Source organism: Lepidochelys kempii, chromosome 9, assembly GCF_965140285.1.
Source record: "Lepidochelys kempii isolate rLepKem1 chromosome 9, rLepKem1.hap1, whole genome shotgun sequence".
Lineage (NCBI taxonomy): Eukaryota > Metazoa > Chordata > Testudines > Cheloniidae > Lepidochelys > Lepidochelys kempii.
This window is the reverse complement of record NC_136388.1, coordinates 53928684-53956225: the sequence shown is the minus strand read 5'-3', so window position 1 is coordinate 53956225 and position 27542 is coordinate 53928684. Positions and strand designations below refer to the sequence as shown.

General features: G+C 49.7%; 1 protein-coding gene across 1 annotated transcript in view; it reads right to left on the bottom strand.

The window, feature by feature from the left end:
* Nucleotides 1–27542, bottom strand: part of RAB6B (RAB6B, member RAS oncogene family) — a 129252-nt gene that overhangs the window by 17375 nt on the left and 84335 nt on the right. The window contains exons 4-6 of the mRNA XM_073360377.2: nt 26168–26273; nt 4981–5092; nt 385–478 (exon numbers count right to left, since the gene is read on the bottom strand). Coding sequence (XP_073216478.1) covers nt 385–478; nt 4981–5092; nt 26168–26273 — 312 coding nt within the window. The remainder of the gene's footprint in view (nt 1–384; nt 479–4980; nt 5093–26167; nt 26274–27542) is intronic.

Here is a 27542-nt window from a genome sequence, read left to right as displayed (position 1 = left end):
ACAGCTGCCCAGCTACCCACGCAATGCTTCCTATTAGAGCCACACCTGCCTAACCCTATTCAGAGTTCAGTGTGGAGTTGTGCAGCCCATGTCAGACAAAGAGGCATGTATGGTGTCATGCTCAGAATGATATTGCAATGGGCAGCATCCTACTTGGGGCCTCACATGTGTGATCCCAGTTTTTATATGTGCAAAAAGGACACCATGTCTTGCAAATCTATCCCTCCAGAGGGCACCAGGAGGAATCTAAGAGTGCTCTATGTAGAAATGAACAACTGATGGAGGGGAAGGTGGCAGAGCTTTCTGCTTCTATAGCCAGTAAAGATACAATATTGCATCCTTATGATCTTGCTACGATTCTGGCTGCAGCAGGTCTTCCCTTACCTGTTTTACATTGTAGCCTGTCTTTGCACTGGTCTCGATAAACATGACACTCAGTTCTTTGGCTCTCTGTTCTCCCTCTTCAATTGTTATCTGCCTGAGGACACACAGGAGAGAAGGGAAAACCGTAACTGTTCTAACCTTGCTGGGAAGGACTGGGGAAGGACCTAGCTTAAAAGTCTGAAGGGAGAAAGGGGAAGAGAATTGCGGTTGTCTGTGGTCTTGAGCACAGGCCTGTTTCCTCGCACCTCAGAGCAGAGATGGTCAACGTCTCATGCCTACAAAGCCACAAGACCCCACAAACAGATGCCATGAATTGTGCCTCTATGACATGGGCTGCCTGGCAGACAAAGTGCAGGCAAGGGAAGGTTTCAGTACCTAAATCCTTTGTGACTCAGCAAACAGAACGAGGGGGAGCTGAAGAGTGCATAGAAGTGTTTGAACCCAAGGGAGGGGGAGCCGAGCCCGGTCTGATCACACTTTAAACATCTGCTCAATCTGCTGAGAGTGGAGCCTCATTTCGGCATCCTCAAGCAGGCAGGACATATTTTGTGGGTGGAGCTTGGAAGAGTCGAACCAGTCGAACCAATGCTCCCCTCCCGCATTCGGCCCCACGTGTGTGGGTGAGGAGATGGGAAAATCATTTGAACCCCTTTCCCGGCTGGACTCTCAGTGTCTATTCTGTGCCCATCAAAGTGGCACTGTCCTGTGAGCTCGGCCTCTGGGCTGCAGCAGGAACCCTCTTTACATGCCCTGGGCATGTTGATCATTAAGGACATACCAGGCATGGGGCAGCACTTGAGGGTTAATGAATACATTGCCGGCCTTTCTCTGTGCTGGCACAGGGTATGAGGTTCGATTGGCACTAAACAGTATTCTCCTCTTCTTGTATTCTAGCAAAGTGCCTAGTGCAGAGGGGCCCAGCGTGGGCGTGAGTGAATGCAGACACTGAATCCCTCTGCCAGCACAGGCTGGCTTCTCCAGCTCAGTTTTCTGATCAAATGATGGAAAAAGTAGATTCTCCAGCTGCCCCTGCAGTCACCAGATCTACACTGCGCTTAGACATCTGTGGCTGGCCCGGGGCACCGGACTTGGGCCACAGGCACTGATGTCTACTGGCACCAGTGGGTGCTCGACCTCCCTCTGCCCCAGCCCCGCCCTGACTCCACCCCTGCCCCGCCCCCTCCTACTCCCATTCCAACCTCTTCCCCAAAGTCCCCACCCTAACTCCGCCCCCATTCCAACCCCTTCCCCAAATCTCTGCCCTGGACCCGCCTCCTCCTCTGAGTGTGCCACGTTCCCATTCCTCCCTCCCTCCCGGAGCTTGCTACAGCTGTTTGGTGGCAGCAAGCGCTGGGAGGTAGGTGGAGGAGCGGGGATGCAGCATGCTCAGGGGAGGAGGAGGAGGTGAGGAGGGGCAGGGCAGGGAGCTTGGCTGCCAGTGGATGCAGAGCACCCACTAATTTTTCCTTGTGGGTGCTCCAGCCCCGGACACCCATGGAGTCAGCGCCTATGCATGGGGCTGTTTCATTGTGGTGTAGACAGGCTTGCACTGCAGCCCGAGCTCTGGGATCCTCCCACTGCACAGGGTCCTACAGCCTGGGCACCAGCACTGCAGTTAAACAGCCACTTAGCCAGAGCCCCATCAGCTCGAGTCCGGGGGCATGGACCAGTCGCGGGTGTCTAAGTGCAATGTAGACATACCCTAGATCGGTCTGTCTCCATAGGGCAGCCAGCCTTCTGATGCCTGTCAAATCCATTCTTCTGACTTGACATCCACATTCCCTGTCTCCTCAGCTGCTTTCTGGAGGCCTGAAGGAACAACTGGCGCCTCAGACCTCTCCTTGGAGAAGCGGGAGAACAATGGAAGCTGGAAGTCCTGCAAAACTTAGCTTAATGCAGCCCTTCTTCCCTCTCCTCTCGCCGCAGACAGGCCCTGGGAAAGCCCACTGCTATGCTGCAAGAACGCATCCATGGAGGAGAGACCGTGCATGTGCAGGCCCAATGGACACAGCTACCGCAGTTCTCCATCAGCAGCGCAGGGACTCAGACACACCTGCAGCGGAGCACCCCCAGGGACACACTTCTCTAAGATGAATGCCAAATTCCTCAACAGTGGCAACAGAGGGGGGAATTGGAAGCTCTTCTAGCTGTTAATGGGTTGAAGGCTGGCTGCTGTTTGGCCCCTTTCTCTGCCCTCCACCTGCAGCTCCTTTTGCCCACAGATTGCTGGATAGCTGCCTGGAGCCACTTTGTCTGATACAGCAGCATGTTTCCTGGTGTCTTGGAGGGCCACAAGGAGAGTGGGGGCCCTCCCCCACCTCCCAGCAGTATGAGTGTGATTCTGACAACTCAGCTTTCTTCAGTGGAAACCAGGAACTCCACCTCCCTCTGCCTGCCCAGATCTCTACTACCACATCCCCCTACCATCTCCAGAGCACAGGCTCCCTTCCTGTCTCTCTACTTTATCCACCCCTCTGCACCCTCTTACTCACTCTATCTACTCCGCCCCAGAATCTGGAAAACTCCATCTCTCCATCCCCAGAGCGACAGTTCTCCCCTGCAGTACCCATTCTTTGCTGCCAGATTGCTCTCACTGGCCTCTAGCACACTCACCTTCTCTGTTCAATCAGCATGGCACTGATGCTAAAGGGATGCTACCCTTGCAATCCCTGCTCCAGGATGGGAAGAGGCTGTGGCTCTATTCCACTCCTGCAGGAGGCTGGGTCCCCAGCTCTCTAGCTCCCAGAGAGCTGTTTCACAGGGTGTCTCGAAATGCAAAGCCCTTATTTCCCTACCACTGAATTCCAACTGTTCTGTTCACCAGGATGCTGGAGGGAGCTCCTATCAGACACCTGCCTAGAAGCACTGCATTTCTTGCAAAGAGTTTATCTTTTTGTTCCATTTTGTCCCCCTCCCCTCCCATTTACTCTGGTGAATTTCAGTGGAATTCCATTTCATCCTGGAATTTTTTTGTCAGCAGCTCTTAACATGTGGGCAGTGTGACTGAGTTGATAGTGCACTGAACTGGGCCACAGGAGACCTGGGATTCTAGTCGCAGCTCTGCCCCTGGCCTACAGGCTAACTTACTTTGGCCCATAGCCTCAAAGGATGCCCTATCTCTCACTAAAATCAATGTGTGTTGGGTGCCCAAATAGCTCTGAGGACCAAGGCCTTTGGCTCTGTACATTAAGGAGAATGACGCTTACCTCTTGGGAGAGCACTTTGAGCTGTCTGGATAAGGGCTAGGCATTATTAGTCAGCCGCCACAACCAGAAATGCCCACTTCTTCCCAGCCTGTCTTCAACAGCTCATATTTTGGTCCAGGCTGATTGGGACCTGTGGGCCAGGATCCCCCAGCTAGGGTGACCAGACAGCAAGTGGGGGGTAACAGGAGTCTATATAATACAAAGCTCCAAATATCGGGCTGTCCCTATAAAATCGGGACATCTGGTCACCCTACCCCCAACTGCGTGCCTGCTGGCAGCATGTCCCTGAGCTAGACCAATCAGGGGCTGCTGCACCTACTGCAGTCAGGCTCAGGACCCCTATAAAAGGCAAGACAGGCTGCTAGGAGGGAGACACGTTCCTGTAGACTAGCAGCCATGGCCAGGAGCTTTGCACACATAGAAACTGATCTGCTTATGGAAGGAGCTGTCAGCAGGGGGTTACTCCAGTAACACTGGTCATGGACCTGTAAAGCAGGGGACTACATTTCCCATCAGCTTCCCCTCCCCCCCCCCCCAATTGCACTCCCTGCCCCTGGCCAGGTAAGGGGGAAGATCCTGAGGTGGGCGGTGGCTGGGCTCTGGTTTGGAGAGAATTCCCGGGAATGGGGGAACTGTGCACAGGGCCGCTGTGACTGCTGGATGCTCCAGCTGGGGCAGGTCTGCATGGGACTTCTGGGGGAGCAGTCGCAGCTGGGCACAGAACCAGTGCAGAGGGGCCCCCATGAGAGACATTAACTGAGTCTGGCTTGGGAACCCTCAAAGGCTTATTTGCTGGGACAGAGAGTGGCCTGGAGCGGGCACCCCTGGCATTAGCCCTGCAGAGCCCTGGTTCTCTACTTGGCTGCTATTGTTCACTTAGTCTCTGTCCCTAGTTTGTGTGCGGCCTTCCCCTTTCCTGACAGCCCCAGTACAAAGCTCTCTCTGAGCCATGTGTCTCAGTGGTTACCGGGACCCAACAGGGCTAGCGCAGCAGGGCCTAGCTGCTGCAATACCTCCAGTCATTGCCTCTAACACGTGGTACGCTGAGCAGGCTACGGGCACCCCAGTGCTTGGGGTACCAAGTAACCCCAGTAATGACACTTGATCAGACAATCTGACACTCACAGTATTTCAGTGCCCCCCCCCAAGCCAAAATGTCAAACTCAGTAGGATACCACTGAGTTACCATGGGGCAGATCAGGAAAAAGGGGGTTGCAGTTGTGGCAGCGATTTGAACATGGCCAGTCTTCCAACCGGTCTCCCAATGGTACGTCAGTGCTTATCAGCTGTGACATCTGAGAATCTGCTCTAGAACTGCTGGGCTGTAAGGATAATGCCGTTCTCTTCCCTATCCGGTTCCCACCCTCCCGGCCCCCAGCCCCTCCTTTACCTCTTGTCTGCGAGGTCCGTCTTGTTACCCACTAGCATAATGATGACATCACCTCCCCTTTCTGTCCTGACATCATCAATCCATTTGGATGTCTGCTGGAAGGAGTTGAGATCTGTAAGTGAGGAGACAGAACAGTGCAGGCGGCTGTGAGAAAGAGAATGATTTTTGCCAATTGTGTGATCTGCTGTGGTAACTCGGTTGACTTCTGTCGAGTTAATCCTGGTTTTACACTGGTGTCACTGAGAAGAGAATTGGATTCTGGGTCACTTTGGACAAGTCAGGTAAAATCTGTGGTGTCTCAGTTTATCTCAGGGTCTGTAATAAATATAAAGGGAAGGGTAACCACCTTTCTGTATACAGCGCTATAAAATCCCTCCTGGCCAGAGGCAACATCCTGTTGCCTGTAAAGGATTAAGAAGCTCAGCTAACCTGGCTGGCACCTGACCCAAAGGACCAATAAGGGGACAAGATACTTTCAAATCTTGGGACGGGGGAGCAGGAGGAAAGGCTTTTGTTTTGTGCTCTTTGTTTACATGGTTGTTCTCTGTTGGGACTGAGAGAGGCCAGACAGAAATCCATCTTCTCCAACCCATCCTAATCCAAGTCTCCAATATTGCAACCAGTATAGGTAAACCAGGCAAGGCAGATTAGTTTATCTTTTGTTTTATGTGAATTTTCCCTGTGTTAAGAGGGAGGTTATTCCTGTTTTCTGTAACTTTAAGGTTTTGCCCAGAGGGGGATACTCTGTGTTTTGAATCTGAATACCCTGTAAAGTATTTTCCATCCTGATTTTACAGAGATGATTTTTATCTTTCTCTTTTTTAATAAAACCCTTCTTTTAAGAACCTGACTGATTTTTCCAGGAGCTCTGTTCCAAGATCTAGGGGTTTGGGTTTTTGATGATTTTGTAACCAATTGGTTAGGATATTATTCTCAAGCTTCCCCAGGGAAAGGGGGTGTGTAGAGCTTGGGGGGATATTTTGAGGGGAAGATGTCTCCAAGTGGTCTCTTTCCCTGTTCTTTGTTTAAAACGCTTGGTGGTGGCAGCATACTGTTCAAGGACAAGGCAAAATGTGTACCTTGGGGAAGTTTTTAACCTAAGCTGGTAAGAATAAGCTTAGGGGGTCTTTCATGCGGGTCCCCACATCTGTACCCTAGAGTTCAGAGTAGGGAAGGAATCCTGACAGGGTCTGATCACACTTGACAGGGATATTGTGAGATTTAAAAATGTAAAGTTTATACTGCGGTGTTTACAGAAAGGCACTAAGTGCAAAGCATTTGTAACAGTGCCATTAAGTATTGTTTGCAGTGGTGTTGTAGCTGTCTTGGTCCCAGGATATTAGAGACAAGGAGGGTGAGGTTCAGTAAAAGAGATTACCTCACTCACCTTATCTCATTACATATTGTCCTTTATGTTACACTACAGGCAAGCATGGAGCTGTACAGTGCCTCGTGGGCTGGGACATGAAGGGAGAAGGAAAGAAATCAGGGAAAAGAGAACATCAAGTGAGTGGCTTGTGCAACAGGAAAGACGTTGCTTACAGGGACAGAGCCAGTTAAGCGTCCGGGTGAGCCCTTCCAGAGGAAATACTGGAGAAGGGCAGAAGAGATGAACAGAAAGATAATTAGACTGGGGAGTCATCAACGGAGAGGTGCCTGACAAACCCACGGGAGCATGAGAGATCAGCAGGGGCTAAAGTAAGGAGGAGCATTCACATTGCCCCCTTCTCCTTGGCTAGTGCAAGGGGAGATCCCTTCCTGGTCCAACCCATGTTACCCTCTAAAGGGCACTAAAGGGAGACCATAGAGGGGGAGAGGGGCAGAGCTTGGGGGGCACATAGGAAGAGCTGCAAAGTTGAAACCCACCAAAGAGAGGCTGACGGAGATGTCGGAAGAGTGGGAGAAGAATTGGAGGTGACGAATTGGTTTGAGGGCATCGGAAAGGTGATGGAGAGTGAGGACAATGGCCCTGGTTCTCCACTGCTCTGTGCAGAGTGTGACATGCTGCCCCGACCGTGAATGCATGGGAGCATTTCACACCCAGTTGCACAGGGGGACTAGTCTGCACAGGGGGCAGGACGGGGAGGGGTGAGGGAGTAGCCAAGAGAAGGATATTAACAGCATTGGTGGCAGGAGTCTATGGTGGGAAGAGGCTGATGGCAAGGGGAGCTGGGGGAAGGGGTCATGCAGGCTGGAAGAGATCCCATGTTCAAGGAGTCTGCAGAAGGAGGAATGGGGCTGAGAGTGGAAACAAAGGCATGTGTGAATGCCAGACAGTCTCTAAGGAGAGAGAGGGTGCAGGAGAAAGGGCCTGAGGAGAGGTACGGGGTGGAAGGTCAGACCATGAAGGAAAATGAGGAAAAAGAACCGTCAGCGGTTGCTGTCACTTTTGTCCATAACTTCCCACCTGCGTACTGAGCTCCACATGTCACTGCCACACTGGCTGCATGCGCCAGTTCTACCCAACGCCTGCTGGGATGACACCCGACCCACCCCTTGAATCTACAACAGCTGAGAGGTTCACTCTGCTGAGGATGACATATTCTCTCATGAACGTAGCTTCTCTGGGGACTGTTTCTCCAGCCGGTAACTCAGCTCAATACACAAAGGGCCAGGCCCAGTCTCTGCTCTGGAACTCTGTGGAGAACCCACCACCCTTCAGAGAGAGCACGTAGAGAGGAGGCACAACAACTGAAACAGGGACTTTGGGAGTAGTCCTGTCCTGAGGAGCCTTTTAGCAACACATTGTGAATGAGCAATACATCCCCAGATCAGCTCCATAACCCTGCCATGCTCCTGTTGCAGCCACCTCCCTGCCACTGTGTCACTTCTCTGTCACTTTGCATTTCCATTTCTGTTAGCAGCCACAACAAAAACCCCACGCCCGTGCCACCAATGGGAGCTGAATACAAAGCAGAAAGAAAGGTCAGCGTGCCAAAAGCTGGCCTTGCCTTCGAGCTCCCAAGCAGCGGAAAGGCACTGGGTCTCATTTTCAATCTCTGTAGCAGCAGAGCAGCCTGCAATTCTTCAGCATGGAGACTGCCTTCTCGCTGGACAGGACTGACTTGTTTGGGCACCTCTCATTACCAGTGTACACAGGCCAGGCCTGGTTCTGAATCTTTGTCCTTGCTTCACAGCTGCTGCATTGGTGAAGAGCTAGCTGAGAATCCTCAGGATAGGGTAAATTGCATAAATATGAATTCATTTACATGTATTTGCATGCCTGCATTGCCTTCTTGTCCCTCTCACAGCCACTTCATGTATTCATTCCAGACACTCCAACCTGCATTTATTCCACACCTCCTTTTACCACACCTCCCAACCTGGTCTTTCCAGTCACACACACACTCAGTGTGTGCAAATTCCCAAGATGCAATTCGTCCCCAGTTTCTTCTGCACCCACCCAGGTTTACTGCCTGCACCCTCATCCATTGCTCATGCAGCCAGCTCGACCGCCCAGGCTGTGGGTTTCCACGTTCTTCTAGAATGTTTTTGGGGGTGCAGGACACTCTGGGTCGCTGAGGAAATCTCCTCCGATGTGCTGCTTTGCCCATGTCTGCTGAATCTGAAAGGTAGGCCTGGCCATTGTTAGGGTGTCATACAGGACTCCCTCTTTAGGAAAGCACACAAAGTACACAAATGTTCTAGGTCCATCAATGGCTATTAGCCGGGATGGGCAGGGATGGTGTCCCTAGCCTCTGTTTGCCAGAAGCTGGGAATGGGCGACAGGGGATGGATCACTCAATGATTACCTGGTCTGTTCATTCCCTCTGGGGCACCTGGCATTGGCCACTGTTGGAAGACAGGATACTGAGCTAGATGGACCATTGGTCTGACCCAGTATGGCCGTTCTTATGTTCTTATCTAAAAGTGGCTCTTCTGAGATAGCAAATCTCAAATAGAATTTTACAAAAATAAACATGCAGCTAGCTACGAAGAGTACAAGCAGTCTTCTCACTGACGTCTTGTATGATTCAATCCACGAGCTATATCATATGATTGGCTAGTTCCTCAATGGGAGTCAATCAGCATAGCGCTATTGACTTCAGTGGAGCTGCAGCGATTCACACCCACTGAGGATCTGTCCCACCACTTCTATCCAAGAAATAAATCCTAGACATGTTTGTCCAGCATCTGTTGACATGAAAGCCCAACTGTCTTTCCCGTGAAATCACCTGCCCTTGGATGGATGCAGAGATTACAAATCAATCACTTCTGAGGCATCCTCTTCCTAGTTATGGAATGGACATTAAGAAAGGTGGACTGTGGCTGGCCAGCCCTACATGCAGTGCCACTCTCCATGAAGACTAGGGACCAAATGGCTAGGTCCCTAGTCTTCATCCAGCTACAGACTAGGGACCAAATGGCTAGGCAGCAATTCTGCGGAAAAGGACCTAGGGGTGACAGTGGACAAGAAGCTGGATATGAGCCAGCAGTGTGCCCTTGTTGCCAAGAAGGCCAATGGCATTTTGGGATGTATAAGTAGGGGCATAGCGAGCAGATCGAGGGACGTGATCGTCCCCCTCTATTCGACATTGGTGAGGCCTCATCTGGAGTACTGTGTCCAGTTTTGGGCCCCACACTACAAGAAGGATGTGGATAAACCGGAGAGAGTCCAGCAAAGGGCAACAAAAATGATTAGGGGTCTGGAACACATGAGTTATGAGGAGAGGCTGAGGGAACTGGGATTGTTTAGTCTGCAGAAGAGAAGAATGAGGGGGGATTTGATAGCTGCTTTCAACTACCTGAGAGGTAGTTCCAGAGAGGATGGTTCTAGACTATTCTCAGTGGTGGAAGGGGACAGGACAAGGAGTAATGGTCTCAAGTTGCAGTGGGGGAGGTTTAGGTTGGATATTAGGAAAAACTTTTTCACTAGGAGGGTGGTGAAACACTGGAATGCGTTGCCTAGGGAGGTGGTGGAATCTCCTTCCTTAGAAGTTTTTAAGGTCAGGTTTGACAAAGCCCTGGCTGGGATGATTTAATTGGGGATGGGTCCTGCTTTTGAGCAGGGGATTGGACTAGATGACCTCCTGAGGTCCCTTCCAGCCCTGATATTCTATGATTCTATGATTCTATGAAGATAGGATCTAGCTCCCTGCCTACAGGCCCACCCATCTGAGCAGTGCACAAGGTCCGTCAGGAGCAAGCATGCAAAGTCCTTTGTAGTTCCTAAGCTCATCTGCACCACTTACACCAGATTGTACCAGTTACAGCTGTGCTGCTGCTGACCATGTGAAGGACTCTGGAGCACATCTCCGACCTGCACACGACTGAGCAGAAACAGGCAACCCTTTCTGAGACAGCACATGGGTGGGGGGAACTCAGGCATCAAAGAATAGTTCAGAATGGAGTATATTTGTCTCTAGCATCATAGGGATGAATGGTGCTTGGCAGTGAGAAAAAGACACGGTCTCTGCCCGGGGAGCCTCCATTCGAGGTATTGTTGATTAGTGACCATGCTGAGGGAAAAAGCATCCTTTAAAATTTTGAAGTCAAATCCTAATAAGGAAAACTGTAAGGAGCATCAATTCTGGCAAGTAAAATGTAAAAGTGTAAAAAGGCAGGGCAAGAAGGAATTTGAGAAGCAACTTGCTAAAGATGCAAAAACTAACAGGCAGTGGGGGCACTAGACAACAAAGGTGTTAAATGAGCACTCAAGAAAGACAAGACCTTTGCAGAGAAGCTAAATGAATTCTTTGCATCTGTCTTCACTGCAGAGGATGTGAGGGAGATTCTCACATCAGAGCTATTCTTTTTGGGCAACAGAGCTGAAGTATTGTCCCAGACTGATGCATCAATATAAGAGGTTTTAGAACAGACTGATAAACTAAACAGTAATGAGTTGTCAGGACCAGATGGTATTCACCCAAGAGTTCTGAAGGAACTCAGATATGAAATTGCAGAACTACGAACTGTGGTATGTAACCTATCACTTAAATCAGCTTCTGTACCAGATGACTGGAAGATAGCTAATGTAAAGCCGAGTTTTGAAAAGGGCTCCAGAGGAGATCCTCGCAATTACAGGCCAATGAGCCTGACTTCAGTACCAGTCAAATTGGTAGAAACTCTAGTAAAGAACAGAATCATCACACACATAGAGAAACACAATCTGTTAGGGAAGAGTCAACACGGATTTTGTAAAGGGAAATCATGCCTCCCCAGTCTATTAGAATTCTTTGAGGGAGTCAACAAGCATGTGGAGAAGGGTGATCCAGTCAATATAGTATACTTGGACTTTCAGAAAGCCTTTGACAAGGTCCCTCACCAAAGCCTCCGAAGGAAACTAAGTAGCCATGGGATAAGAAGGAAGGTCCTCTCATGGGTCAGTAACTGGTTAAAATACAGGAAACAAAGGGTAGGAATAAATGGTCAGTTTTCACAATGGAGAGAGATGAACAGGAGGGTTCCCCAATGATCTTTCCTGGGACCTGTACTGTTCAACCTATTCATTAATGATCTGGAAAAGGGGGTGAAGTGGCAAAGTTTGCAAATGATACAAAATTATTCCAAGACAAGTCCAAAGCAGACTGTGAGATGTTAGAGTCATAGAATATTAGCGCTGGAAGAGACCTCAGGAGGTCATTTAGTCCAATCCCTTGCTCAAAGCAGGACCAACACCAACTAAACCATCCCAGCCAGGGCTTTGTGAAGCCGGGCCTTAAAAACCTCTAAGGATGGAGATTCCACCACCTTCCTAGGTAACCGATTCTAGTGCTTCACCATCCTCCTAGTGAAATAGTGTTTCCGAATATCCAACCTAGACCTCCCCCAGTGCAACTTGAGACCATTGCTTCTTGTTCTGTCATCTGCCAACACTGAGAACAGCTGAGCTCCATCCTCTTTGGAACCCCCCTTCAGGTAATTGAAGGCTGCTATCAAAGCCCCCCTCAATCTTCTCTTCTGCAGACTAAATAACCCCAGTTCCCTCAGCCTCTCCTCATAAGTCATGTGCCCCAGAGCCCACACTGTCCTTCGCTGGACTCCCTCTAATTTGTCCACATCCCTTCTGTAGTGGGGGGACCAAAACTGGACGCAATACCCCAGATGCCTCACCAATAGAGGGGAATAATAGAGGGGAATAATCATTTCCCTCGATCTGCTGGGAATACTCCTACTAATACAGACAAATATGCCTTTGGCCTTCTTGGCAACAAGGGCACACTGCTGACTCATATCCAGCTTCTCTTCCACTGTAATCCCTGGGTCCTTTTCTGCAGAACTGCTGCTTAGCCAGTCAGTCCCCAGCCTGTAGCAGTGCATCGGATTCTTCCTTCCTAAGTGCAGACCTCTGCACTTGTCCTTGTTGAACCTCATCAGATTACTTTTGTCCCAATCCTCCAATTTGTCTAGGTCACTCTGGACCCTATCCCTACCCTCCAGCGTATGTACCTCTCCGCCTACCCCCCCATCTTAGTGTCATCTGTGAGCTTGCTGAGGGTGCAATTCATCCCATCATCCAGATCATTAATAAAGATGTTGAACAAAACTGGCCCCAGGACCAACACCTGGAGCACTCCGCTTGATACCGGCTGCCAACAAGACATGGAACCGTTGATCCCTACCTGTTGAGCCCGACAATCTAGCCAGCTTTCTATCCACCTGATAGTCCATTCATCCAATCCATACTTTTTTAACTTGCTGGCAAAAATACTGTGGGAGACCATATCAAAAGCTTTGCTAAAGTCAAGATAAGACAGTTACCTTTTCCGTAACTTGTATTCTTAGAGATGTGTTGCTCATGCCCATTCCACAAAACATGTGCGTGCTCGCCATGTGCACCGGTGCCAGAAGATTTTCCACTAGCAGTACCTGTAGGGGGAGTGCCCCTAGAGACCCCTGGTGTGGTAAAAGAGGCACTGCACGCTCCCCCCCACCCTCGGTTCCTTTTTGCCAGACAACTCTGATAGTGGGGAAGGAGGGCGGGATGTGGAATGGACATGAGCAATACATCTCAAAGAACACCATTTACAGAAAAGGTAACTGTCTTTTCTTCTTTGAGTGATTGCTCATGTGTATTCCACAGTAGGTGATTCCAAGCTATTTCTGTTGGAGGTAGGTAGGAGTTCACAGACACTCGGGACAGAGAACTGCCCTGCTGAACCCGGTGTCCTCCCTGGTCTGGGAGATGATAGCATAATGGGAGATGAATGTGTGAATCGATAACCATGTAGCAGCCCTACAAGTGTCCTGAATAAGGACATGAGCCAGAAAGGCAGCCGACGAGGCTTGTGCCCTTGTTGAGTGCGCTCTCACAATCGGTGGCGGGGGAACTCCCTCCAGGGCTAGTTCCTGCACGGACCACAGGCCTTGGGTCTGGAGGTTTCGCACATAGGCTCCCCACCCCAAGTCCGACAGATCGGACACCAATTCTATTGTTGGGGGTTAGCTCCTGAATGGGACTCCTCAGAGCATGTTCTCCGGGGTGGACCATCAACAGAGGGAGGCTAGAATGGGCTCGGGCATGGTGAGGACTTTGTCCAGCCTGTCTCTGGACTGGGAGAATGTCGAGGTCAGCCAGAGCTGAAGGGGCCACATCCTGAGTCTGGCGTGACGTACCACATACGTTCACACTGACATGTGACCCAGGAGTTGGAGGCACACCCTGGCAGTTGTCATGGGAAACCTCATGATCACCCCGATGAGTTCCCTCAAGGTTTCAAACCTGTCCGGTGGGAGGGAAGCTCTGGCCGATGTCGCATCGAGAATCGCACCAATTAACTCTATACATTGTACCCGTACCAACGTGGATTTGGTGTTGTTTACCAGCAGCCCCAGCGTGGTCCATGTGGACAGGAGGTGTGTTACATGGTCCTGTTCCTGTGATCTGGAGCTGACTTTGACCAGCCAGTTGTCGAGGAAGGGGAAGATCTGGAGCCCGCCACCACAGACATACACTTTGTGAAGTCTCTGGGTGCCGTCAAGAGGCCAAATGGAAGGACAGTGAACTGGTAGTGTTCCCATCCTACCATGAAGCAGAGGAAATGCCTGTGGCCCTTGAATATATGAATGTGGAAGTATGCATCTTGGAGATGGAGGGCGGCGAACCAGTCTCCGGCATCCAGGGAGGGAGTGATGGAGGCCAGGGAGACCATGAGGAACTTGAGTTTTACCATGTACTGGTTTAGGCCTCACAGGTCCAGGATGGGCCTGAGGCCCCCTTTGGCCTTCGGGATAAGGAAATAGCTGGAGTAGTATCCTTTGTATTTGAACTCTGCAGGCATGACCTCCACCGCTTCTAGGTGAAGGAGCCACCTCACCTCCTGGTCAAGTAAGCTCTTGTTAGAAGGGTTCCTGAAGAGGGACTGGGTGGGAGGGTGAGTAGGTGGGGTAGACAGAAACTGGAGGGTGTAGCCCAGGGAGATGGTGTTGAGGACCCAACGGTCCAAGGTCAGTCGCGACCACTCCAGGAGGAAAGAACATAGCGATTGGAGAAGGGTAGGTCGGGCAGATTCCTGGTGCAGACTGGTAAACCATACCCGGGCGTCCCATCAAAAGTGGCACTTGCCTGCCTGCTTACCCCTAGAGGGGCCAGGCTGGGGAGCAGGCCAAGATGTTTCTTATAGTCTCTCGATTTTTCATAAGGAGGCTTGTATCTGGAGTGGGTGGCCTGTCTGGGTGCCTAATGAAGCTTGAACTTGGTCCTGGCCAGGGCCGGGACATAGAGACCAAAAGTCTTTAAGGTCGTGCAAGAGTTCTTGAGACCATGTAATTTCATGTCTGTTTGCTCCATGAACAGGGCCTTGCCATTGAAGGGGAGGTCCTGTGGAGAGCTCTGTGGCTCGCTGGACAACCCAGACAAGAGGAGCCATGATGCCCTGACGCTCCTTGTGGTTGACTGCCTCGACCACTAGGGAGTTGGGACAAGATGTGTGTATAGATAGTCATGCTCCTTAGTGGGCACAAAATACTTCCACTCTGCCCTCTTAGATATGGTGGGCAGGGAAGACGGGGTCTGCCACAGGGCATTGGAGATCTTCACCACCCCTTCATGGAGAGGAAGGGCCACCCTGGCCGGTGCTGTGGCTGAGAGGACATCAAAGAGGGAGTCCGAAGGCTCCTCCACCTCTTCAGCCTGTAGGTTGAGGCTCGAAGCCACCCTTTTCAAGAGTTCTCGGTGGGCTTTTGTGTCCTCCTGGGGAACAGGATTAGGAGGCGCCGTGATTGCCTCATCAGGGAAGGATGAGGATGGGGGCGTGGTGCTCTGCGTCCCCACTTGTGCCGCAGAACCCAATGCTTGGTCCGCTTCTGAGTGTGGGGCTGGAGAAGAGCACTCCACTGACCCCTTCCGGAGGGGCTTAGGGAGGGAGGCCGATGGTCTTTTCGAGGCCCCGGTCACTGAGCGAGCCACCACCGGGGGCTGCGTCGGGGCCCATGAGGTCCATTGGTACCAGGGCGCTGGCCAGAGAGCCTCGTGCCACTGCAATTGCTGTGGCACCATTGGAGCCGGCTGACCCGCTGGACTCGCCTGGTCCACCGACTGTCAGCTCTGAGGGGAGGCCGGGCTGGCATACGAATGCCTGCTATCCCGGGATGTGGATGAGTACGGTGTCGTGAACGGTGCCTGGCTCGAGACCGTGAGTCTGGTGTAGAGGAGCAGGAGTACCGTCTGTAACGGTTGCTCTGCGAATGGCTTGCTTGGGCGGATCCGCGATGGCCAGTTGCCAGCGATCTACACCTGGGGCTGCGGGAGCGGTGCTGCGCCAGGGACCTCGACTGGGACGGAGAGCGTGAGTGGCGTCAACGTTGGCACTGTGAGGGGCTATGGTGGCTTCTCAGAGTCAGCAACCTCGATGCGGAGCGGTGCCTGGATTCCCTGCTGCTCGGCACCCAGCCAGACAGTCTGGTAGGAGTCAGTGGGGACCAGTGCGGGCTGCGAGCGGGTTGGTCAGTCTGCGGAGAATGGCATCGGGAACCTTCCCTCGACCGCAAGCGGTGCCGCCTGGGTGGCGACTATGGCAGTCCGAGTGCTAGCTTGCCCCTGGACCGGGAAGCCACTGGGGTCGATACAGCTGGTACTGGGAGAGACATTACGGCCTCTGGCGTGGAGGGCACCCATATGTGGCCACTGGCGTCCGGGGAGGCCGGCTCAGAGTGGACTGGGCTACTCTGCTCAACTTGAGTCGGAGGCCGCGAGGTTGAAGGGGATCGAGAGCTGCGCAACATGGGTCTAATCTCTCCCCCAGTCTTGACCCAGTGCCTTGATGGAGAAGATCACTTCCTCGTCTTCTTTGAGTGTCCCGTGGATGGGGAGTGGTGCCGGCCGGTGGAGGGCACCACCAGGTCACCACACACCGATGCTGCAGTGCTCAGTGCCGACTCAGTGCTGCTCAGGAGCAGCGTAGCGGTGTTGGGGTTAGGGCTGACTCCATCAATATGGCTCGGAGACGTATGTCCCGTTCCTTCTTGGTTCGAGGCTTAAATGATCTGCAAATCTTGCAGCGGTCGCTGAGGGGGGTGTCCCCAAGTCAGCGTAAACAGCTAGTGTGCGGCTCACTTACGGGCATAGGCCATTTACAAGTGTCACACGACTTAATGCCCGGGGAGTGGGGCATTACCTGACCCTGATACACTTCTCTACTCTATCTATATAACTTTTTCTTCTTCTTTTTATTTTACCGGTACTAACTATCTAAAAACTAATGACAGTCCAAACAGGGAAAGCTATAGCAGAGAGTTGGAGCACAGCAGTTCCAAAGCACCTTCACTGGCAGCAAGAAGGAACTGAGGGTGGGAGGAGCACGCAGTGCCCTTATACCAGGACCGGCTCTAGGCACCAACAAAGCAAGCACGTGCTTGGGGCGGCATTCTGGCCATCCTTTTGTTTTGGGGCAGTTGCGCTCTCGGAGCTGCATCACTTAAACAGGGCAAGGGTGCCGCGCCGCCAGCCGCAGCGGGAAGGGGAAGCTCCAACCCCGGGATGCTGAGCTGCCAGGGCCCAGCCACTACCCGGGGAGGAGAGGGCGAGTCCTGCTGGGGAACCGGGACTGTGCCGCCTCCTCTACGCACTGGCTGCTGCGCTGCCTTGTGCCACCCCTTATATCGGGGCTTCTCTGCGCGGCTGCGTGGGGGAGGAGGTAAAGCCCCTGCAGGCGCTAGGAGAAGGTGACATCACTCCCTCCGCTTCCAGCGCCACCTGCGAGCCGCAGCCCCACCTGATCACAAATTTTTTTGGGGCAGCAAATTTTTTGCTTGGGGCAGCGAAAAACTTAGAGCTGGCCCTGCTTATACCGCACCATAGCAGCGCCACTCCACGGGTCTCTAGGGGCGCTCCCCCTACGGGCACTGCTAGGGGAAAAACTTCCGGAACCAGTGCATGTGGTGAGCATGCACACCTATTGTGGAATGCACATGAGCAATCACTCGAAGAAGAAATATCACATCCACCGCTTTCTCCATATCCAAAGAGCCAGTTATCTTAATATAGAAGGCAATCAGGTTGGTCAGGCATGACTTGCCCTTGGTGAATCCATGTTGACTGTTCCACTCCTCCAAATCCTTCAAAAGGGATTCCTTGAGGACCTGATCCATGATTTTGCCAGGGACTGAAGTGAGTCTGTAGTTCCCCGGGTTCTCTTTTTTCCCTTTTTTAAAGATGGGCACTACATTAGCCTTTTTCCAATAATTCAGGACCTCCCCCGATAGCCACGAATTGTCAAAGATAATGGCCAATGGCTCTGCAGTCACATCAGCCAACTCCCTCAGCACCCTTGGATGCATTAGATCTGGACCCATGGACTTGTGCACGTCCAGCTTTTCTAAATAGTCCTGAACCTGTTCTTTCACCACTGAGCACTGCTCACCTACTCCCCATGCTGTGTTGCCCAGTGCAGCAGTCTGGGAGCTGCTCTTGTCTGTGAAGACTGATGCAAAAAAAGCATTGAGTACTTCACCTTTTTCCACATCATCTGTCACTAGGTTGCCTCCCCCATTCAGTAAGGGGCCCACACTTTCCCTGACCTTCTTCTTGTTGCTAACATACCTGTAGAAACCCTCCTTGTTACCCTTCACATCCCTTGCTAGCTGCAACTCCAGATGTGCCTTGGCCTTCCTGATTACACCCCTGCATGCCCTAGCAATACTCCTCCTTAGTCATCTGTCCGAATTTACACTTCTTGTAAGCCTCCTTTTTGGAGTTTAAGCTCATCAAAGATTTCACTGTTAAGCCAAGCTGGTCGACTGCCATATTTACTATTCTTTCTGCACTTCGGGATGGTTTGTTCGTGCGCCCTCAATAAAGCTTCTTTAAAATACAGCCAGCTCTCCTGGACTCCTTGCCCCCTCATATTAGCCTCCCAGGGGATCCTGCCCATCAGTTCCCTAAGGGAGTCTAAGTCTGCTTTTCTGAAGTCCGGGGTCTGTATTTTGCTACTCTTTGCTCCTTTTTTCAAGATCCTGAACTCAACCACCTCATGGTCACTGCTGCCCAGGTTGCCACCCACTTCTACTTCCCCTACCAGTTCTTCCCTGTTTGTGAGCAGCAGGTCAAGAAGAGCATGGCCCCTAGTGGGTTCCTCCAGCACTTGGACCAGGAAGTTGTCCCCAACACTCTCCAAAAACTTCCTGGATTGTCTGTGCACTGCAGTATTGCTCTTCCAGCAGATGTCAGGGTGATTGAAGTCCCCCATGAGAACTAGGGCCTGTGATCTGGAGACTTCAGTTAGATGTCTGAAGAAAGCCTCGTCCACCTCATCCCCCTGGTCCGGTGGTCAATAGCAGACGCCCACCACGACATCACCCTTGTTGCTGTTGCCTCTAAACTTAACCCAAAGACTCCCAACAGGTTTTTCTCCAGTTTCAAACTGGAGCTCTGAGCAGTCATACTGCTCCCTTACATACGGTGCAACTCCCCCACCTTTCCTCCCCTGCCTGTCCTTCCTGAACAGCTTATACCCATCCCTGACAGTGCTCCAGTCCTGTGAACTGCCCCACCAAGTCTCTGTTATTCCAATCACATCATTGTGCCAGGACTTCCAATTCTTCCTGCTTGTTTCCCAGGCTTCTTGCGTTCGTGTACAGGCACCTAACATAACTAGCCAATTGCCCTACTTTCTCAGTATGAATCAAGAGGCTTCCCCTGTTCCACCCTCCTCCTTGTGTTTCCTCCCGGTATCCCACTCCCCCACTTACCTCTGGGCTTAGGTCACCATCTCCCGGCGAACCTAGTTTAAAGCCCTCCTCACTAGGTTAGCCAGCCTGTCTGCGAAGATGCTTTTCCCTCTCTTTGCTAGGTGGATCCCATCTCTTCCGAGCAATCCCTCTTCCTGGATCACAAAAGGGAGGATGACTGGGCAACAAAACAGGGTGACTGGGCAACAAAATGGCCAAAGAAATTCAGCACTGATAAGTGCAAAATAATGCACGTTAGAAAACAATCCCAACTATACGTATACAATGATGGGTTCTAAATTAGCTGTTACGACCCAAGAAAGATCTTGGAATCATTGTGGCTAGTTCTCTGAAAACTTCCATTCAGTGCACAGCAGTGGTCAAAAAGGCTTACAGTATGTTAGGAATTATTAAGAAAGAGATAGAAAATAAGACTGAAAATAGCATAATGTCACTATATAAAGTCATGGTGCACGCACATCTTGAATACTGTGTCCAGTTCTGATTGCCCCACCTCAAAAAGAACACAGTGGAACTGGAAAAGGTTCAGAGAAGGACAACAAAGATGAAGGTATTTGTATTTGGTTTTGTATTTGTATTATTTGTATGTGTAGAGGCTTGTAGGGGCTTTGTGCTGGGAAAGAAGTTGAGCCCTGATTAGGGGGTGGGGCTTCTCTGAGTAGTGGTCCTATAAAGGTAGCCAGCCAGTCAGGCAGCAGCACAGGAGCCAGCAAACAGAGCTGTAAACAGGGGAGTTTGAAAGGGGAGTTTGGTTTGTGGTGCTTGTTTGGGGTTTGTTTTTGCTGTGGGTGGTGGTGTTTTGGTGTGGTTTGTGTTTCCCAGATGAACAGGATTTAGGTGGGAAGGCTATGACAGATACAGAGGCAGCAGTGGGAGTGACCCATGTAGTGGAAGACACAATGAAGATGACTGGATGTGGAAGCTGCAGTATGTACATGATCCTGGAGCGGGTACCTGGAAAGAGTTTCGTCTGCATGAAATGTCGTCTGATAGAACTGATGGAAGAAAAGATCCGAGGATTGGAGATGCAGGTGGAAAGTCTGGTTGAGTTTAGAAGGGAGTTTGAACAGATGATGGAGCAAAGACATGAGGAGGCTGAAGGGAAAAGATCAGACTTGCAGTTGTTAGCAGGACTGAAGAACTCTGAGGGGAGACTGCTGGGTGAAGAAAATGGACAGTGGAAGCATGTGACTAAAAGAACCAGGCAGAGGAAAAGACGGCCTAGTGAAGGAGAAATAGAGCTCAAGAACAAGTTTGCAGAGTTGGAAAATGAAGAAGGGGCTCAGCAGGTGGTCACTGAAAATGGAAGGGCAAGGAAGAAGAGAAGAGCGGCTAGTCCTATAGGAAAAGGGGGAGGCATAGCTCAGGGGGGATGGATAGCTCAGTGGTTTGAGCATTGGCCTGCTAAACCCAGGGTTGTGAGTTCAATCCTTGAGGGGGCCATTTAGGGATCTGGGGAAAAATTGGGGATTGGTCCTGCTTTGAGCAGGGGTTTGGACTAGATGACTTCCTGAGGTCCCTTCCCACCCTGATATTCTATGATTCTATGAAAAGGGGAACAGCAATGGAGACTACACCAAATATGAGCCCCAGGAGGATACGGGATGGGTTGAAGAGGGTTACAAGGGAGAATAGGAATGGAAAGAACTTGCAGCCAGAGGGAACAAGGGATAGACCAGAGAATTGCACTGTCACCAGGAAAAGGCAGGTCTACGTGATCAGGGACTTCTTACTGAGAAGAATGCAGAGGCCTGTAACCAGAGCTGATCCAGAGAATAGAAGGGTGTGCTGTCTTCCAGATGCTAAGATACAGGATGTGGACCTGAGGTTGAAGAGGATCCTAAAGGGAGTGGGAAAGAATCCACTGATCGTCCTTCACGTGGGAACAAATGATACCGGTAGATTCTCGCTGGAAAGTATCAAGGGAGACTATGCCAGGCTGGGGAAGTCACTTAAGGAAATCAAGGCTTCGGTGGGATTCTGCCTCTTCCTAGAGAAGGGCAACAAAGGTGTGACAAGATTATGACTATCAACAGATGGCTTAGGCAGTGGTGCTATAAGGAGGGCTTTGGGATGTATGGCCACTGGGAGGCATTCATGGACAGAGGACAGTTCTCTCGGGATGGACTTCATCTGAGTAGGGAAGGAAATAGACTTCTAGGATGGAGGCTGGCACAACTGATTAAGAGAGCTTTAAACTAGGAATTTGGGGGAGATGGTTGGGAGATGTCCAGGTAATCTCCACACCGGATTTTAGCAGGATTTTAGACAGAAGAAAACAACGTAAGAAAGGATACAGCCGTGGGTAGGAGAATGTATATAAGGAGGAAGGGGAGTGTGGATTCCAGGCTATAGGTTATACTGGCTGTAGAATGACGGTGCCTAATCAGGTAAAGAATGTGAGCGAGGCCAAACAGCAAAAATTAAGATGTTTCTACACCAATGCGAGGAGCCTCGGTAACAAAATGGAGGAACTAGAGCTACTGGTGCAGGAAGTGAAACCAGATATTATAGGGAGAACAGAACCATGGTGGAGTAGTCGTCATGACTGGGCTACAGGTATTGAAGGGCATGTGCTGTTCAGGAAAGACCGAAATAAAGGTAAAGGTGGTGGAGTAACGTATATCAATGATGAGATGGAATGTAAAGAAATCAGAAGCGATGAAATGGATAAGACAGAGTCCGTCTGGGCAAAAATCACATTGGGGAAGAAAACTACTAGAGCCTCCCCTGGGATAGTGTTTGGGGTGTGCTATAGACCGCCGGGATCTAATCTGGGTATGGATAGAGCCCTCTTTAATGTTTTTAATGAAGTTAATACTAATGGAAACTGCATGATCATTGGAGAATTTAACTTCCCAGATATAGACTGGAGGACGAGTGCTAGTAATAATAATAGGGCTCAGATCTTCCTAGATGCGATAGCTGATGGATTCCTTCATCAAATAGTTGCTGAACCGACTAGCGGGGATGCCATTTTAGATTTGGTTTTGGTGAGTAGTGAGGACCTCCTAGAAGAAATGGTTGTAGGGGACAACCTTGGTTCGAGCGATCATGAGCTAATTCAGTTCAAACTGAACGGAAGGATTAACAAAAATAAATCTGCAACTAGGTTTTTTGATTTCAAAAGGGCTGACTTTCAAAAATTAAGGAAATTAGTTAGGGAAGTGGATTGGACTGAAGAACTTGTGGATCTAAAGGCAGAGGCGGCCTGGGACTACTTTAAATCAAAGCAGCAGAAACTATCAGAATACTGCATCCCAAGAAAGGGGAAAAAATTCATAGGCAGGAGTTGTAGACCAAGCTGGATGAGCAAGCATCTCAGAGAGGTGATTAAGAAAAAGCAGAAAGCAAAAGTGGAAGATGGGAGGGATCAGCAAGGAAAACTACCTTATTGAGGACAGAACATGTAGAGATAAAGTGAGAAAGTCTAAAAGTCAAGTAGAGTTGGACCTTGCAAAGGGAATTAAAACCAATAGTAAAAGGGTCTATAGCCATATAAATAGGAAGGAAAGAAAGAAAGAAGAAGTGGGACCGCTAAACACTGAGGATGGAGTGGAGGTTAAGGATAATCTAGGCATGGCCCAATATCTAAACAAATACTTTGCCTCAGTCTTTAATGAGGCTAATGAGGATCTTAGGGATAATGGTAGCATGACAAATGGGAATGAGGATATGGAGGTAGATATTATCATATCTGAGGTAGAAGCGAAACTCTAACAGCTTAATGGGACTAAATTGGGGGGCCCAGATAATCTTCATCCAGGAATATTAAAGGAATTGGCACATGAAATTGCAAGCCCATTAGCAAGAATTTTTAAGGAATCTGTAAACTCAGGGGTTGTACCGTATGACTGGAGAATTGCTAACATAGTTCCTATTTTTAAGAAAGGAAAAAAAAAAAGTGATCCAGGTAACTACAGGCCTGTTAGTTTGACATCTGTAGTATGCAAGGTTTTGGAAAAAATTTCGAAGGAAAAAGTAGTTAAGGACATTGAGGTCAATGGTAAATGAGACAAAATACAACATGGTTTTACAAAAGGTAGATCATGCCAAACCAACCTGATCTCCTTCTTTGAGAAAGTAACAGATTTTTTTAGACAAAGGAAATGCAGTGGATCTAATTTACCTAGATTTCAGTAAGGCGTTTGATATGGTACCATTATGGGGAATTATTAGTTAAATTGGAAAAGATGGGGATCAATATGAAAAGTGAAAGGTGGATAAGGAATTGGTTAAAGGGGAGACTGCAGCGAGTCGTACTGAAAGGTGAACTGTCAGGCTGGAGGGAGGTTATCAGTGGAGTTCCTCAGGGATCGGTTTTGGGACCAATCTTATTTAATCTTTTTATTACTGACCTTGGCACAAAAAGTGGGAGTGTGCTAATAAAGTCTGCAGATGATACAAAGCTGGGAGATATTGCCAATTTAGAGAAGGACTGGGATATCATACAGGAGGATTTGGATGACCTTGTAAACTGGAGTAATAGTAATAGGATGAAATTTAATAGTGAGAAGTGTAAGGTCATGCATTTAGGGATTAATAACAAGAATTTTAGTTATAAGCTGGGGACGCATCAATTCAAACATGAATTCAAACTGGAAGAGGTACAGAGAAGGGCGACTAGGATGATCCGAGGAATGGAAAACCTGTCTTATGAAAGGAGACTCAAGGAGCTTGGCTTGTTTAGCCTAACCAACAGAAGGCTGAGGGGAGATATGATTGCTCTCGATAAATATATCAGAGGGATAAATAACAGAGAGGGAGAGGAATTATTTAAGATCAATACCAATGTGGACACAAGAACAAATGGATATAAACTGGCCATTGGGAAGTTTAGACTTGAAAATAGACAAAGGTTTCTAACCATCAGAGAAGTGAAGTTCTGGAACAGCCTTCCAAGGGAAGCAGTGGGGGCAAAAGACCTATCTGGCTTCAAGATTAAACTCGATAAGTTTATGGAGAAGATGGTATGATGGGATAACATAATTTTGGCAATTAATTGATCTTTAACTATTCATGGTAAATAGGCGCAATGGCCTGTGATGGGATGTTAGATGGGGTGGGATCTGAGTTACTATAGAAAATTCTTCCCTGGGTATCTGGCTGGTGAATCTTGCCCAAATGTTCAGGGTTCAGCTAATCGCCACATTTGGAGTCAGGAAGGAATTTTCTTCCAGGGCAGATTGGAAGAGGCCCTGGGGGTTTTTCACCTTCCTCTGTAGCATGGGGCACGGGTCACTTGCTGGAGGATTCTCTGCACCTTGAAGTCTTTAAACCATGATTTGAGGACTTCAATAGCTCAGACATAGGTGAGAGGTTTATTGCAGGCGTGGGTGGGTGAGATTCTGTGGCCTGCATTGTGCAGGAGGTCAGACTAGGTGATCATAATGGTCCCTTCTGACCTTAATGTCTATGAGTCTATGAACAGGGGTATGGAACGACTTCCATACGAGGAGAAACTAAAAAGATTAGGGTTGTTCATCTTAGAAAAGAGACAACTAAGCGGGGATATGATAGAAGTCTATAAAATGCCAAACAGTGGTGGGAAAGTGAATACAGACATGTTATTTACTCTTTCCCACAATACAAAAATCAGGGATCACCTAATGAAATTAATTCGAACAAGAGAAAGTACTTTTTCACACAACACACAGTCAACCTGTGGAACTCATTGCCATGGGCCAAAAGTATAACTGGGTTCAAAAAAGAACTGAATAAAATTCATGAACGACAGGTCCACCAATGGCTATTAGCCAGGATGCTCAGGGATGTAACCCCATGCTTGACTGCCAGAAGCCAGGAGTGGAAGACGGGGTGGATTGCTCCATAATTACCCTGTTCTGTACACTCCTCCTGAAGCTCTGGTATTGGCCATTGTGGGAGATAGGATACTAGACAAGATGGATCATGGTCTGACCCATTGTGGCAGCTCTTATGAGTCCAGTTCCACTGCAGAGTGCCCCTTGGTTACTTGTCCTGTACCTACTGTCTCCCTTCTTCTGTGTTATGTCTGTGGTATAAATACACAGTTCCAGACTCATTAGCCAATTGTTTAATTAAGTGTAACAAAGGAAGTGAATCAAGCCAGTTCCATAGCCTGTCAATGCTCCGCCCTGCAGGAGACCTATGGGAGCCAGCCAAGTTCTGCTGCATAGGCAGCCGGGGATGGGCTCTGGCCTTGGAACAAAGGATGTCCTTGGGTCACCTATGAAGTACAGGCTGTCTCCCAACCAGTGTTCATGAGCTCTGGAGAGGGGAGTAGCCAGTGCTGTTCACTATGAGAACATGCCCTCTGACTCATTACACACAACACTCACTACACGCTGACATGGGGACTCTGCGGGGGGAAGATGAAGGACCTCCTGTGTCTAAACCAGTAAAACCGTGTTTCGTACAGCACCTAGCCCCAAGGTAATAGAAATAACAGTAAAGAAGAGTGGTTACTCAAGATCCCTGGGGATGGATCCTCCACCTCCCCGCACCTTGTGCGGGCCTGCACCCCTGTGCCGAACGCTTCCACCACAGCTCTGGTTGCACTTTTCAGCCACTTTACGCTGACGAGCAAGACTCCCCTGGCTGGGCTCTCAGAACCTTTGGGACCAGCTTCCGGACCCGCAGTGCCAAGGGCTGTAAAGCTGCCCTAACAGGCCATCCCTGGTGATGTGACAGCCCCCTGGAGTCTGTCATAAGAGGCACAATTTAGAGCACCTCAGGAACCAGAGGAATGCAAAGTTGATGATCAGCCCCATTCGCCATCCATCACCCCCTCTCAGGTCCTGCGCTGAGCAGAGCTTGGCCAGACCTGAGCTGTAGGAGACCTTGTATGTATCTGAGGTTCTAGACAACTTTGATTTCCCTCTCGTCTGCACTTTCCCCTCCCCGCTACACAGCATTTTTTGCAGTACATCACACTTTGGAGCTGATTCTGGCTCCCTGCCCTGCATTTCTGCCTTCCTGAATGGTGGCCCACATCCATGCTGGGTAGTAGCGGAGTAGCATCTGCCATTCCAGCACCAAGCATGGGCACACGGACATTGGGACGGAAAGCATGACTCACTTGTGATGTCATACACAACCACAGCCACTGTGGAGTCACGAATGTAGCTGGGTATCAGGCTTCGGAACCTCTCCTGGCCTGCCGTGTCCCAGAGCTGCAATCGGACCTGCCGGGGGGCAGATGAGAGACAAACAATTAGTAGGAGAAACAAGAAGAAAGGAGGATTTGGGTGGTGAAGGCAGAAGGGAAGAACAGGCGAGGTGATTAGGGTGGAGTTTTCTAAAGAACCCAAGGGAGATCGGTGCCAATGAGACTCAGGCTGCTAACTTCCACAGGTTGTGTTGAAACTCCCAGCCCCAGACAACAGTTTTATGACTCTCTCTTCATCTATCTTTAACATTCCCTTTGGCATTCCATTTGGAAATATTGCAGTCCTCATTTACTGTCCTAGTCTGTTGGGAGGTGTTGCTGGGTGCTGTTAAGTGGCTGCCATGTTCCATCCCAGAAGGAGGTTAATTTCAGGTGAGGGTGAAGTTCAAACTTTGTTAAGTTGTGTGTGGGCAATGAAAGGGAACAGTATAGAAATAGGAGCCATTACAGGAGTGTGAATAGAGGCACATGGGATTTTTTGATTTGGTGGCAATTTTGGGGGAAAAATTAGTTTCAAGTTGACCCGAAAATGAACTTTTCAAAATTTTGGCAAATCAAAAAGTTAAAAAAAAGAAATGTTTGTTATAGGTTGAACAAAATGTCAAGCATTCTTTAAAACATTTTTAAAATAAAACATTGAAGGACGTTTCATAGCAAGGTCATTTTGAATAAAAAAATCAAATAGTTTCATTTCAAAACATTCTAACCAAAATGTTTGGTCTTGTTCAGGTTTTTGGGCTGGGGGGAGGGTTTTGACACAAACGATTTGGCAGAAATGACACAAATCTGCTAAATGTTTCAATGTCTCCAAATCTGCTTTTTTTTTCCAGCTGAAAATTTTCCACCCAGCTGGCAAAGCAGTGAGAGGGAGCCCAGGACTGAAGGAACATGGAGGTGGAATAACTATATATGTTTCAGTGCTAGATTGACAGCCCTGGCAAGTGAAGTTCTCCTTTTCCCCACAGAGCCGTTACAGCCCAGGCAGTGGCAGTGCAAGCCTCCCCATGCTATCCCAGGTGTGTGCCTCAAACCTACTCGGGAAGGACCTGCCCTACCGCTCAAAAGGAATTCACTCTCCCTGCCTCTGAAGTTCGTTGCCCTAGCAGCAAAGGCCATGTCTACACAGCCTGCGCCAGCGAAGCTCCCAGCCTGGGTCGACAGATTCAGGCCCATGCTACAAATGGTGGTGTGGACATAGCAGCTTGGGCCGGACCTTGGGCTCAGAAGCCGAGGCAGGGGTTAGCCCAAGATCCAGCTTGAGCCACAACTTCAAAGCGCTGTCTCC